At 47.2% G+C, this 14,491-nt stretch overlaps 1 protein-coding gene across 1 annotated transcript; it reads right to left on the reverse strand.

Moving 5' to 3' along the window:
• Positions 1-7,140: 7,140 nt before the first annotated feature.
• GSTUM_00003432001 (uncharacterized protein) lies at positions 7,141-14,026 on the reverse strand (the record flags this gene model as incomplete). Its single annotated transcript, XM_002837084.1, has 7 exons — positions 7,141-7,862; positions 7,929-10,696; positions 10,754-11,515; positions 11,663-11,997; positions 12,085-12,606; positions 12,688-13,353; positions 13,418-14,026. 7 exons carry the CDS (start codon positions 14,024-14,026, stop codon positions 7,141-7,143), a joined length of 6,384 nt encoding a protein of 2,127 aa, XP_002837130.1.
• Positions 14,027-14,491: the final 465 nt, after the last annotated feature.

Consider the following 14,491-nt stretch of genomic DNA (forward strand, 5'->3'; position numbering starts at 1 on the left):
CTGGGGCCTTTGGCCATCTCTCTACCTCCCACTTTAATTGCATCAGCTTGCACTCTACTGCCTCCTCTCCTTTTGGCTAGTACTCTACTAACTCCTCCCTCCACTGCATGGTATTTTAAGGCTCTGGCCTGCTGCCTTCCCTCAGTCGATCTTTAGCTAGCACCCTACTGCTGGGCAGTATCCCTTCTGCCAAACATCCACTCCTTAAGCCTGGCACTGAGGCCTTTGTTCTCGATTGGTAGGTTGTAATATTGTACTATATCTGTGGTTTAGCTGGTTAGGGGCATCTGGCCTTAGGGCTCATCACCAGCTGTCCACTTCAGAAGCGGTTCTTTATAAACAACAAGCTGGCAGTTCAGTGGACAATAGTTACTTTATTTTGTGGCCTTTTAGGTCAGGTAGTTTATGGGTAGCATTTTTCCTTATGCTTTCCTGCCTAGCTTATTTGGTTTTTATTCTGTTGGCTACATGTAGTTAGTGAGAAGGAGGTCTTTTAGGTGAGAAATCTTCTTAGGCATATGGTTGGCTTCTAGACGAGACCCCTTCATATTCAAGTCATGAGCTCTACTGACCGGGCACCTGAGTTGATCACCTTTAGAGTGTGTACGGTTAGGCCCATACTAGAGGGTCTTGTAGGTACTGGTTTTCTCTTGGTCCAGGGCAGAGGAGTTTTCTTAATGCCATATCTAGCGCTGCCTGCAATGTTCTTGTACCTTAAACAAGGAATTAAATGATGATAAAAAATAAAAATAAAAAAAAGACTTTTGGTACAACTACTTAAGTTCTTTCCTATACTATAAGTTGAATCAATACTCCATATATTTTGACAACGCTGTATGAGAAAAAGGTCTCACTTACAAGAAATAATAAGAGTACGAGACGATCATCATTATCAGAAGTGATAGCCAAGATCAGAGTTCTCTGAGCTATTGAGACATTGAGAGAACAGAATAGGTAAGGTTATTACCTGTTGAAAAACTAAAAAAGATTAAGATTATTACCTGCTAATACCTAGCTAGGCATTTGCTTACACTACTGTTATTACTGACTTGGTACTTTAATAGTAATCACTTGTTTTCCCTCATTTGGATTCTATTACTTGTTTTGTTAGTTTTATCCTGTTACTTCAAGTCCTCTCCTTTAGAACTTTGATTGATTTTCTTTCACCAATATATTACTACTATTGAATATTCTCCCCGGATATGTTAGCGTTGTTATGTTTCCTAGTTAAAATTTTTTATATTTAATGAAGACTACAATCCCTTAAGATTTAGTCTCTCAAGCTTCACCAGAATGCTCTTCTAAATATACTACAAGTTGAAAAGTCACTTTATATTTCCCTCAGCGCTACCACTATTAAAGAAGAATTCCATAGACACTTCTCCTCCTATTCTAATAGTCTTCAAGAATCTCTTTGAGATACTTAGGAGTAGGTATAAGTCCAAGCTAGTATGTCCTGCATGAAAACTCATAGTTATTCTTAAAAGTTAAAAGCCTAGTAGACATATAAGTAGATGTACTATATGCATACTATACCGATAGTAGTAAGAACACCTAATTATCCTATTGATAAAAGTAGTAACCATTCAAGTATTGCTCGAGGATCTGGTTTACCTTCTGTGTCTTACTATTAGTCCCTGAATGGAATGCACCATATACATTGAGCTTTACCTGAAGAACTCCTATATGGCTTATCCAAAACTAAGATGTAAACTAGCTACCTTTATCTGTGTTAATCGACTCTAGGAGTCCATACACGCTTCAGATCTCTTGGAGAAACATTTTAACTAGTCCCTTGATAGAAACCTTTGTCGGAAGGGAGATAAGGTATGCATCTTGAAAAGTTGATCTCCGGACACATGCCGTGCGATCCTGGAGGGAGTCCCCCAGCCTGTACTTGTATATTTTCTCTCGTGTTACGTGTGGCGTTTGTCTTCGTCGGTAAACATGGAGGGAACGAGCAGGTATTTGGAAATTAACAATAAAATCTTGATTATCTTGCTCTATCAGTTAGCTAGATGTCCCCTTCGAGAGGATAGCATAAGGCAGTTTTCCTGCCCACATATTGTTCCACCGCCTGCGACTCCCGCCAGATCAAGTTAGTACTCACCAATATGATTTGAGTTTTGGAGGAAGAAAAATAATGTTTCAAGGAAGGCGGAAACGCAGCCCTCTCTGTACACCGTGGTGCACCGGAAAGGAGATGCGCCTTCTCTTCTTTGATGCTCTCGGAGGGTGTACTTCCGGAGAGGCAAGTTTCCTTCATTATTCATCATTGCCATCACGTCTCATCACTCTCTCACCCTCTCACCCCGGACACCCGCGCCCAGAAAAATAACCCAAGTAGGTTTTGAAAGAGCGACCCGCAGAGCGAAAACTCAGCTACTGTCAATGAGCCGTAGCATCCTGATTCCAGATGGAATAAAAGTGATCGAGTCTTTGCAATCAGAACCCTTATCATCCGCAGGCAGAAAAATATTTACCGGGCGGCCCCCAGGAATTAACCAGATGCCGAGCTGCAAGGTCAATTCCTGTGTCAGGTATTCCCCCCTCCCTGTTTTGAATCGGTCACTCACTGACCCTGCAAAGTAGTGGTCCCCCGTGAACATCTAGCTCCCAGTGCCGGGTGCTTGATGGTAAATTCGGGGGACCGTGAAATGTCCCCAAGCCTATCGCTTTCCGGAACACAACCCTACACCTTTGACTTTCCCCCCTTCAAAGATATCCAGGCGAGCTACTTCCCGGTCTCCAGACTCGTCTTCTTTAGCATCTGTGGATGATATTATATCTGATCAAAGAGCGAGTGAGGTTTTGTGAAAGCGACACGCCCAATACACTCACGATCTCCTGTTCGGCCGCCAGGGGCCTGGGAGAGCTGAAGAAAATGTGCAAACAGCTTTAGGAAAGATAACTGTAGGACCTAAGAGCATAACTACCTGCCCGGCACCGACTCGCGTTTCTCAACTCTCCGCAACCTGATTCCTGTATTTCCTTCTGAAATAAAAAATACAGGTCGGATGTGGAGTGCCTAAGGGAGAAAACTGTTGGCTGTCGTCACTATACGATCATTTCCCCTAACCTCATGTTTAGTCTCTGCCGGTAAGGCTTGCAAACAGGTTTTGGTTGAGAGGAGACAAGAATGACTGGTCCGGCGTATATCACTGCAGAGTACTGCCGGAGATTAGTGCACGGAGAGTGCAGTTAACATATGTTTTGTTTTATTGTAGCCATTGCCTGGAAATGGAAATATAGTCAGATGAATAAAAAAAGGCTCTCTCTTTAGTATCATGCCCTTTACCTAGGGCCCTGGTGGTTAACTCTAAAGGATAAGCTGGGTGTCACCAGCCCAGAGAATTTCATATTAGTGAGATGCTTCTCATGTACGCTCCTATGTCTAACTATACCTCTTCACACAGGATCTTGATCACAAACACATCACGAAATACCAATTCCCATGAAAGAAACCGAGTATGATTCCGTGATTCTGACATCAAAACCCAAATCAACCCTGCGATGATTTGTTCTCCCAAGCGCAAGTGAAAATACAATCCAAGGACAACGCGAGGAAGCCCCTCAGATCCCCCCATTCGCCAAAGAAAACACCGAGATCATCAGGGCCGGTGAAGCCAAACCGTGTGATAATTCATGACCCCCCTACAACCACGACGACATAGCCTCGGTAAAACTATCCCGGAGTAGATGTGAGCCCCCGAGGTCACCCTCCCCTCACCCTTTTAGACGACCTCACGGTCAAAACCTTTCGCAATTCTCACCGAGGCGAGTGACGAAGGATGACAGATGAAAAGGAAAAAAGGAAGAAAAAAAAAGGGATCAGACAGCCCTGTGCGCCACGCATGATGATGCAATTGTATGACCCGTGCGGGGTTTCTCACTCACTTCACAACTCAGCTTGTTGCTCTCGTGAGAAAAGGAAGAATCCCCCCCCCCTTAAACTTCCATCCCGGCAGATACAAGGGTGGGACTCATTAACCAGAACGGAGGAGGCCATACGTTGCTAGTAGCCCACGAGTTAACTGTTCCATAACCCCCCTCGCCGGACCTTGGTGTCGTTCCCGAGTTCGGGGAGAAAGTTATAATCTACCTGGTTGGTCCCTGAGAGAAGGGTCATCGACAAATTTTCCAATCCCAGGGTCCGGGATACATCATGTGTGAACTCAATAACGAATAACGAATACCGTGCACCGTGTCCATGTGTCGTCCGACTTGCTGGGTGGTGGCTCGGTGAATTGGTTAAGGTTTTTTTTGCCGCGCCCTGATTGCTTTTCCACCACTGCCTTTCCTTCCTTTTGTTGTCTGTTTTCCTTTTTCTTTCTCTCTCTTTTTTTTTGTCTTTCCAGTTTTGCGGCGGGAGGTGATAGATGAAGTTTGTGGATGTGTCAGGTACTGTGCGGTAATTTACGGTTGCAAAGGTTTTTGATGAACCAAGGACCGATGAGGGATGAATGAGAGATGAGCGATGCGAAGCATGTGCTCTCTCCCCCCTTCCTAACCCTCTCTCCTCGGTGGGCATGGGCAGGTGAGAGGGGGGGGGCGCATCGCATCCTTGCTTCGGTTGGTGGGAAACTGCGAGATAGGAATTTTACATGTAATCCAATCATTAGGACCAGTACAGTACAGTACGGCAGGTCGCGGATATTCCGGTATTGGAGTACCGCAAGGCAGGGTTACAAGTGACTCAAGATCAGGAAAGTGCCCAAGTTGTTTTCCTCAAGAAGAATGACTTAAGTAAAGCAAGGCCAAAGGTATTACTGATCACTTCTCCGGTTGGCCCGGTTTGGAAGTAAGAGGCTCAACGATAGTATTCGAACTTGCTTTTTCTAAAAGGTGGTACTTGCACTCGAGTAGGGAAAACAGAAGGCGGCAAAAAAAAACAAGTAATTTATTAGTTACAAGAAAAGAAGTTAGTCCGGATTAAGCTAGCTATAGTAACAATGGAGTGAGACATAACAACCAACTGAGTGGAGAAAACGGTTAGAGGAGGGGTGGGCTTGTTGCAAGCGTTCTGCTTCAGTCCAATCTGCTCCCACTAATCCTTGCACTTCCTTCCCCTGTCCATCGCGGAAGGCGAATGGATGCACGGACCAACCAACGACCTTGTGTTGTTTCCACTCCGAATGACCTTGTGTTGGGTGCACCCCGGCATATATGTCAGGTGTACCCACAACACAGGCTTAAGAGGAGGGAAAGGCCACTCAGAGGTGCAGTGCCCTGACCCATCCCCATAGAAAGGGGATGAAGGTGGGGACGGGGCCAGAAAAAAAGAAAAAGAAGAAAGAAGAAAAAAAAGAAAACAGTTGGAATATCTGTCCTCTACCGACAACCCAGCCAACGTAGATAATACCAAATCTCAGGTATTGGGAATTCTGAGGAACTGGAGTCTGAGACTAGCGGGAAATTGTGAGAGTTTTGTACTTTGTGTCGTTCCATTGGGCCTGGGAAATGTGTCTGATTGCGTTTGATATGGGCCATTCCCACCTGGTGGCCCTCATACTGTATTCAGCCAACCGCCGTCAACCTCCCAGATGTGATATCGAAAATTTCGGTCTCTTTCTTCTCCCTCCGCTCACTTTGATGGTCGTCGATGCTTGAAAAGCTGAGAGATAATCGAACGTCATACTAGTAAGACTACTGCACTCGTGTTTCTCTCCCATCACAAATTCGGTACTGTTGTGGTAGCGTAAGTACCCCCGGTACTTGTACAATACGTGGCCCCCGCCCATAGAAAGAGGAAGGTTGTCAGTAGGGGCACTCAGCCCCGTGGGTTGAGAAATGTTTATCCAAGGTGTTCGAGTTGAAGGACTTTGGTGTGTGTAACGGCTTTTCGCATATTAATCATGTAGACCCACTCGAAACTTAGAACTCGAAAAACGCTTTTTCCACCCCGGAGGCCGAATGCCGCTCTAGCACTCGTGGTGACTGGATGGTGGAAAGAAACGGCAGTACAAATTCCACAGAGCCGTAGATACCTCATAGTGTCTTAGAGGGTTGACTATTCTGCCTTTCGAGCGTCATTAGTTGGAAATAATCTTCCTGCTAGCCAGCGATCGAGGGAGGGAATCTCCGAAGATTTCATGAGGTCCTAGCTAAATTGTTAATACCGGTACTTGTATGATACTGTACGGCTACGCTTATGCAAGGGATAGGCAAAGTAAGGGGGTAGGAGTGGGGATTGCTCTTCTATTATGAGCAGAGGTGGGCACTACCACACCGCTAAAGTGTTAGTACAGACCACTAACCCATAATCTTTTGAAATGCGAAACAACCCCCTCTCCTCTTCCTCCCTCCTCATGTGTTCCTTCGTCGAATGGGAAAAACGGCGAGGTGGGCCCTTTACGACATCTTATCGTTGGGTTTGCCGGTGTAAGCGCTCAATTGGTTAGTAAGGCTGCGGGATAGGTGCCGGAGGAGTCCGAGCGGAACAAGCAGGAAATCAGCGCGTTGGATGACTTGGGCGGTTGTTCCGCTCACGTTTCTATGCATATGCACGGCTACCTACTCGAGCAGTTACTTGGCGCTTTGATTGTATGATGGCCTCGTGGAGGGTTGTTTCTTTTTTTTTGTTAGTAAACTCTCACCCCCCGGCGGCGTCGTTGAATCGGGGGGTATCGGTCCTAATAATAATAGTTGCACTAGTATCAGAGAAACACCTCCCGAGGTAAAGCTCAAAGGTGGGAAAAAACGTAAAAGTCCAAATTTATTCCATAGTCATCCATTTAAAACTGTACTGTACACTATTTCTAAGGTAAAAAAAGGCAAGGCGTTGCAAATATGTAAAATCGCGGAAGCCATAAAAGATGAGAAAGAGAAAAAGAAAAAGAAAGAAATGACAAAATCCTATTTAACGCGCCTTTGGAAAACAGCTTTCAGAGGAGAAAAAAGGAAGCAAGAAAGAAAAAGTGAAAATCGACCTAGAAGATAAATCATTTATAATAGGGGGGGGTGAGTGAGAATTGAACAAAAAAAAAAAAAATTTCAAAGAGAGCACACAGGGTTGTGATAAGGTAAGCAGTTGTGATAAAGGTAAGCAGTTGTGCCTCTGTCAGAAATGACTTGTCTGTCCTAACAACTGTTCTATGAGACCCCGCGCGAAAAATCGAAGCCAACAAAAAACGGACCATTTTAGAGCAATGTATGAGAAGCCAACAGTTTAACGGGGAAGAAAAAGGAAATACAGCAAGTCAAAAGTATGCAAATGAGATGTGCTCCTCCGGGAGAGGAAGCGAGTGACGGAACCAGTAGTTGGTTGCTAGCCCTCAAGGATACGGCAGGCCTCGCTGAGACTGCCAGAGACCGCATGAACCTAAGGTAAAAAAATGTGAGCGAGTGATCGGCTAAGAGATGTAGAGAGCTAGGGGAGGAAAAAAGAGAAAGTTCTAAGGTAAACCTTACGTTCTTGTTATCAAATGGTTCAAAGTGGTTCCCCGGGATGTCGATAACACGAACGCGGGAACCAACAAGCTCCTCCCATCCTGCAGTAGCTGCCGAAGGGTCGCTTCTGTCCTCTAACCAAGCGTGAGGCTGGCAGTTCAGGCCACGAGTAGAGAATCCCTCGCGCGATCTTAAGAGGATGAGCTTGGGGTTTTTGTCTGACGGCGTCGGATTGTAGTTGACGAGGTTACGGGTGTTGGCTTCAAACTGAGATTTGATGAGTTGCTCAATCTTCTGGCGAGACCCGGGGCCAGATCGTGCCGACTTGGATACAGCGGCGATAACCTCGGAGGGAAGTCCTTTGTGGTTGATGGGGCACGGTGAATCAATCAGGACGACTCCCATTACTTTTTTGCCGGCTTGAAGCAATTGCCGGCCAGCTTCGAACGCGACAACTCCTCCGTATGACCAACCTGAATGAAGTCAGTTCTGATAGTAAGATACTAAGCGCAGGCCAGGGAATGGTAGTCACTTGCCACCAAGGATATATGGCTCTGATGTAGTCTGCTGAATGTAGGAGTTGTATGCGGTTGCCGTCTCAACCAGTCCACCAGTCCACGGCTCCTGAGTAAAGAAGCGAGGGTTGTAGAATCCCCAAACGGAACGGTTGAGAGAAGAAAGGCGTCCATAATAGTTGCAGAGACCGCTTCCGTCATGAATGAGAAATAAAGAGCTATTGGCGCCTTCCCAGCGCTGAAGGGAGACCGGGAGCGATGTCATCTGAAGCATTTTCGCTAGCTGATTATTCTCATCGGTTACGGGCTCTGACTGGTGAGTGTTTGTAATAGAAGCAGCAGTTGGGGTATTGGATGGACGTGCACTCTTGCTAGTAATAAGAACTTCGAGTTCTTGGACTGTGCGGCATTCGGCAAAAGTATCGGGAGAGATGTCGAGACCAATGCTCGTCTTGAGCGAGTGTAGAACCTCAATGGAAGTCAAGGAATCTAAGCCAAGCGACTCGAGCTCGGTGTCGGGCTGCATGTCGCTTGCGTTGACACCCAGAATAGTTTCCAAAAATCCCTTAATATCCAATGCTGCTTGCTCCGGGGGTGGAGTCATGACATCTGGTGCTGGACATTGATTTTCCCTAAGAGTAGTAGGCTTTTCTACTGGGCGGGAAAGGGTAGGGAGGTTGCTGCGGATGGCATCCTCGAGATCCTGAACGGTATGGCATGCAGCAAGCTCAGAAGATCCTATCTTGAGAGAACTGAACGTAGATTTCAGCTTATCGGCAATCTCAAAGATCATCAAGGAGTCAACTCCCAGGGACTCCATCTCAGTGCTAGAGGTAATGCTGTGGATCGGGACACCGCAGGTCGAGGCCACAACCTTTGCCACCTGATCCACGATATCCATTGGTGGAGGAGAGGGTTCACGCGAGACTGGTGTAAGAGGTCTCTGAGTGGGTGGCAGAGTAGCAGGGATGGGTTTATTTTGTATCTTCTTTCCCGTCGCAGCAGCCAATAGGCTTCTAAATTTGGCAAGTTTTAATTTCTTGAAATGCATTCCCTTGATAGACCCGACAATCTTCCCAGCAGAGCTCATGGCATAGGCGTCTGCCACAAAGGTAGCCTCCTTTGGAAAGTAGACAAGGTTGCAGTAGACGCCGAATGTATCATCGTAGTCAATCTCGTCATAAAGAATCTTCGCCTGACCGACCTCATTGCAAATACAGGCGTCATCGGCGGTGACTCCACTGTTAGCGATAAAGCCTGCAGCATGGAGAAGAGTATCCATGAAGACCGGGTGCACGGCGTATTTGCCCTTCTTGTATCCAGCTGGCATTTTCACTACAGCAAACCCCTCAGTCCCGGTCTGATCGATGGTAATTGTGCGAACAGTCTGGTAAGGCTTCGAATAGGAAACGACGCGGGGGAAGATGACCTCGTACAGCATTCGGGTATGGATAGTCTCAGGTCCTTCGCAGCCATTGGAATAGAAGATTTTAACCTTATTGAGCTCAAGCTTGAGTGCTTTGCGACGGAATTTGTGCTCAATGCTGACCTTGGGAGTCTGTTTAATCTCACCGGAGCAATGGACTCTGCCAGTAGATAATTCGCCGCTATATGAGGAAACCTCAAAGGCGCTGTCGCCAGTCAGGCTATCGACACTCAATGTGACGCGTACCATTTTGTCCGACCCATCCTCATAAACCAGTGGGTGAGAGTACCTAACTTTGCCTAAGGTATGTAAGCAAGCAGCGTTTTCTTGCACTCCAAAGCGTGCAGAGGCCATGGCGAGCTCGTGATAGACGGATGCTGGGCATAAAGAAGATCCGCCAACATTGTGACCACTGATGAAAGATGCGAGGTTAGAAATCGGAGTCTCAAAGATGCCTGGAACTCCCTCTGATGGTCGCTGCAGACAAGCAGCAATCATTGAGTAGCCAGTGTTGATAACGGTATTCGTTGGCGTAGCCTTCGCTTTAGCTGGCTCAATAGCAGTTTCTTCGTAGCCGACCCAATATTTGTTGTCCGAGAAAGGGTATGATGGGAGGTTGATAGCCTTGCCAGATGTGCCGGCAAACACTTCACGCCATTTGGCGGGGAAGCCTCCCAAGAAAAGAGTCGTGAGTGACTCTGAAAGAGTTACCCATGGATCCTTGGTTTTGTGCATTGATGGTATGAAGCTACCGGCGGTGCTACCGAGCGTAGATCTGATCATAGGTAGGGAGATTGGGTGAGGACCAATTTCAATATACCGCACGGTACCGGAGAAGCCTGGAAGACTAACAATGTCTTGAATTTCCTCGGCGAAACGAACAGGCTGTCGTGCGTGCTTAGCAAAGTACTCAGAACCAATATCCTGTGGACCGATGGAACGCCCAAACACGTTGGATCCCGTGACTATCTTCGGTGGGTTGATTCTGACAGTGGCCACAAGCGCGGTGAGTGGTTCTCGAATGGGTTCCATGGCTGCCGAGTGATAACCAAATGGGACGTCGAGTTTGACATTCTTGGCAATAGCGTTGTCTTTGAGATATGCGCGGAAGGTATCCAGTTCCTGGACAGGGCCAGCAACAACACAATCGGCAGTGCTGTTTCGACAGGCTATGACCAGATTTGGGGTATCAGAGCGAGACCTTAATATCTCCTCAACTTTCTCTGGCGGCGCATTCACAGCCAACATGCCACTGGCTTTAAACTCGCAATTATTGGCCATCATACGGGCGCGACCGGCAACAATCTTCAAGGCATCCTCGAAGCTGAGCACCTCAGATATGGCCAGAGCGGCATATTCCCCGAGACTGGACACAGCGTATTAGCAGATAAGCAGATCAAGTATTTTTAAAAAATGTTTGTACCTGTGGCCAAGGACTGCGTCGGGCTGAACACCCATAGAGGCCCAGAGTTTCGCGAGAGCATACTCCAACACAAAGATAGAGCATTGGAAAGCCTCTACTTTCTGCTTCTCAGACAAGGTAATTTTCTCGCCCTCCGCGGCATTCATCACCTGTAGCACTCCAACAAATCCAAGGGAAACAAGCGAGTAGTGAGCACATTCCACAATCTCACGGAAGAGGGGGGAAGACTCAATGAGCCCGCGGCCCATTCCCAAGTATTGACTACCCTGGCCAGAGAAAACAAACACTGTCTTAGAGGTACCCTTCTCGGGGGTGACCTGGGTGGGGGTTGCCTTCCCGAGTTGTGAGATAAGATCATCAAACGAATTTGCGGTAACTGCGATACGGTGATTGAACGGTTGGCGACGAGCAGTTGAGGTATAACACACATCCTCGAGGGAAAGGGTATCGGATTTCTCGTTCAGGTAGTTGAGATATTTCACGCGTAGCGACTCGAGGGCGCTCTTCGTCTTGGCCGTTACTGTGAACGGGTAGGACTTGCGAGAGAGGGGAATCTTGGCTTCCGGTCTTGCAGGTGCTTCCTCCAAAAGAAGTATCCCATTTGACCCTGCTGCACCGAAGTTGTTGAGCACAGCAAGACGTTGTGCCCCCTCCTTGTGAGGTTTCCATAGCAAATTTCTGCGCGCAATTTGAACTCCGTCCTGGCCCAATGGGGCGATTCTTGGGTTGAGATTTTTGAGAGACACCTGTTTGGGAATTGTGCTATTGCGTAACATCAACAACAATTTAGCAAGACCGGCAGATCCAGAAGCTGCTTCCAAGTGGCCAATGTTGGCTTTGACTGAAGTAATATGGAGGGGCCTGTCCGGGGTTCTGTTTTTGGCGAAGGTTCCCCTAAGACTCTCCAACTCGATCGGATCACCTGCTTGCGTTCCAGTGCCATGTGCCTCGATAACACTGACATCCAGAGGGTCAATGCCCGTCTCCTCCAACAGTCGCTTGAACAATCTCTGTTGTGTTGCGGCGTGGGGATGAGTGATTGAGTGTGCTTCACCACTTTGGTTAACTTGAACGCCTCGAATCACACCAAGAATTTGATCGTTCTCCGCGATGGCATCGGATAGCCGCTTCAAAACGAACATGCCACAACCTTCCGACCTGCAATAGCCGTCGGCAGACTCGTCAAAAGCCTTGCATTGACCGGTAGGACTAAGAAAGTGAGCTCGATCAAGGCCAAGATACATCTGCGTTGCACAAAAAAAAATGATTAGACCTCTTATTGTAGATTTTTCCCAAAAGGGTAAGGGGTGGGACTGGTTGGGAGGGGATACATCTGGACTTGTGATCACGTTGACACCCCCAGCTACGGCAGCATTACAATCGCCGTTCTCTAAAGCTCGGCATGCCTGGTAGATGGCGACTAGGGAAGAGGAGCAGGCAGTGTCAATGACGATAGATGGTCCAGCTAATTTCAGTGCATAAGAGATTCTTCCACTAAGGAATGCCCTAAGAGTGCCAGTGCTGTAGTATACGTCGATTTCATTGCGCAGGTTCTCAACGTAGTCGCCGGTTGCAACACCAACATAACATCCAAACGTTTCACGGGAGAAGGTGTCCGTGGAATCAGCAACATACCCTGCATTTTCGATGGCTGAATACGCCGTCTGCAGCAGGACGCGCTGTTGAGGGTCTAGGGATTTTGCCTCACGGGGGGAGATATTGAAAAAATTATTATCGAAGCTACCGGGATTTGAAATAAAGTTACCAAATTTGGTTCCCATGGACCGTTTCGGCTTATTTGAATTGCCCGACGGGTCGTAAAACTGGGAAACGTCAAACCGATCGGAAGGAATCTTTTGGAATTTTTTTCGAATCAGCGAATAATTTTCGGGAATCTTCAAATGATATTAAAACGATGGGGCTGGGTTGGTTACCTCTGATACAGTGTTGAGCCCCTCTTCTAGTAATTTCCATAACTCATTGGGGTCTGCCGCGCCTGGCATATTGACCCCCATTCCAACTATTGCGATGCCGTCCTCCGGCTTGAACCTAAGAGGTTTCTTGTTGGCGAAAGTAATGGCGGCGTCCGAAGTGTGAGACAAGTCGAGAAGACTTATTCTTGGGTGGGGTGGCTTCTGAGCCTGAAATACAGACCCGGTTCCTGGGCCAAAGTTGACCACAATGACCCGCTCGTCATCCGACTGCTCTGCCCTTGCAGTGGCAGCAGCTACCATAGCCCCCACAGTCTTGTCCCAATTGACACAGTTAATGAGAACCTGGTCAACTACGATTTCGAGAAGCGATTTGTCAGAACAAGTGCTGGGGGAAAGAAGCTCTCCATCTGCCGTTGACCGCATAGGGATAGTGGTCTGTGATAGAGAGGGGAACTTGATGTTTCTCCTCCGCAGGTCGTTCATTAGTTGGCTTTTGACGTTTTTCAGGGTTTCGCCACCGTGGTAGAGGGTATGAACGCTTGTGAAACGCGAGCTGCATGTGCCAGCAACCTCTTCAACTTGGAACCGAGCCAGTAGGTCGCCACGCCCGGAGATAGTTACAACTTTCTCGGCAGTAACCGCTGTGAGATGCAGGGGAATACTAGTCTACGGTGCACACTCAGTAAAATTGCCACTACCATATAATAGACCAGAGGGATTTTGGACTAACCTGTTTTGTGTTGAACGCTTCTATTCGATCTAGTGCAGTCTCTCTGGTCCACCCAAAGACAACTAGTCCCCATGAGAGGGGTTCCTTCTCTTCCGCTACAGATTCTGCTATCCGAAAGAGCTCGCATCTATACCCAATCCATAGTGCCAGCTTGAATGTTTCCACACCATTTGAAAGAAAATTGACAACTGTAGGTGACGATGCGACCACCGCTGCTGGTAGTGATCCCGAGCAGAAACCAGAGACCTCTAAGAATTTTGAAGGTAGGTTTTCAAATACAAGGTCTGGTGTATTTTCGACATATGAGAGGTAGCGTAGCAATTGAAACAGGCATAATGTTGTACCTTGTATAATAGCGTTCGTTTGATATTTCTCTTTCGGCTCGAGGAGGCTCTTGGGGGTGGGGAAATCGGAAATATTGACGCCCGATTTTGACCTTTCCTCAGCAGTCAAGCTGGAGAGCTCCTCGCCAAATGCGTGATAAACCGCATCCAGGAAAATTGATCCAGTTGGTGAGCTAGAATCTTTGGCTGCCACTGCTTGGGCTTTGGGCGAAAAGATTGAAAGAGAGCCCTGGCCCGAGAAGACTGGAATACTCGTATTCTTCATTGCTGTAAGGTAAAAAAAAATGATTCCTTAAAGAATATAGCGCAGTGGTTCTTCGCTCAGTGAAGAGAAAAGAAAAGGTGTAAAAGGCAGAAATGAAGGGAGATATGAAAGACTAATTTGTATTGTCGATAGGGATACTCTAGTGTGATTAATTAAGTGCCCCGTGAGGGATGTGCACGATTGGGGGCGTGCTAGGACGTTCTTGGTGTGTTACCAAGGAGTGTGCTTCAAGATCAGATGCACAACCGGAGGATGTACCGCGAGTGCTGAATACCGGGGCGGGCTTTTTATCAAGTATGGGGCGATATGTGGAAAATTTCGTAATGTGCCGTACGAGGAATGTTTTATTTCTGAGACTTGTACACAAGACTTAAAGCGTAGACTTATTAATGAAACCAAGCTCCCATGGGTAGTGGGGGAGCTCTCTAAGTACTTCTATCGAGATTACCCCAAATAGCTTGAGTG

Source organism: Tuber melanosporum, assembly GCF_000151645.1.
Source record: "Tuber melanosporum whole genome shotgun sequence assembly, scaffold_170, strain Mel28".
Classification (NCBI taxonomy): domain Eukaryota; kingdom Fungi; phylum Ascomycota; class Pezizomycetes; order Pezizales; family Tuberaceae; genus Tuber; species Tuber melanosporum.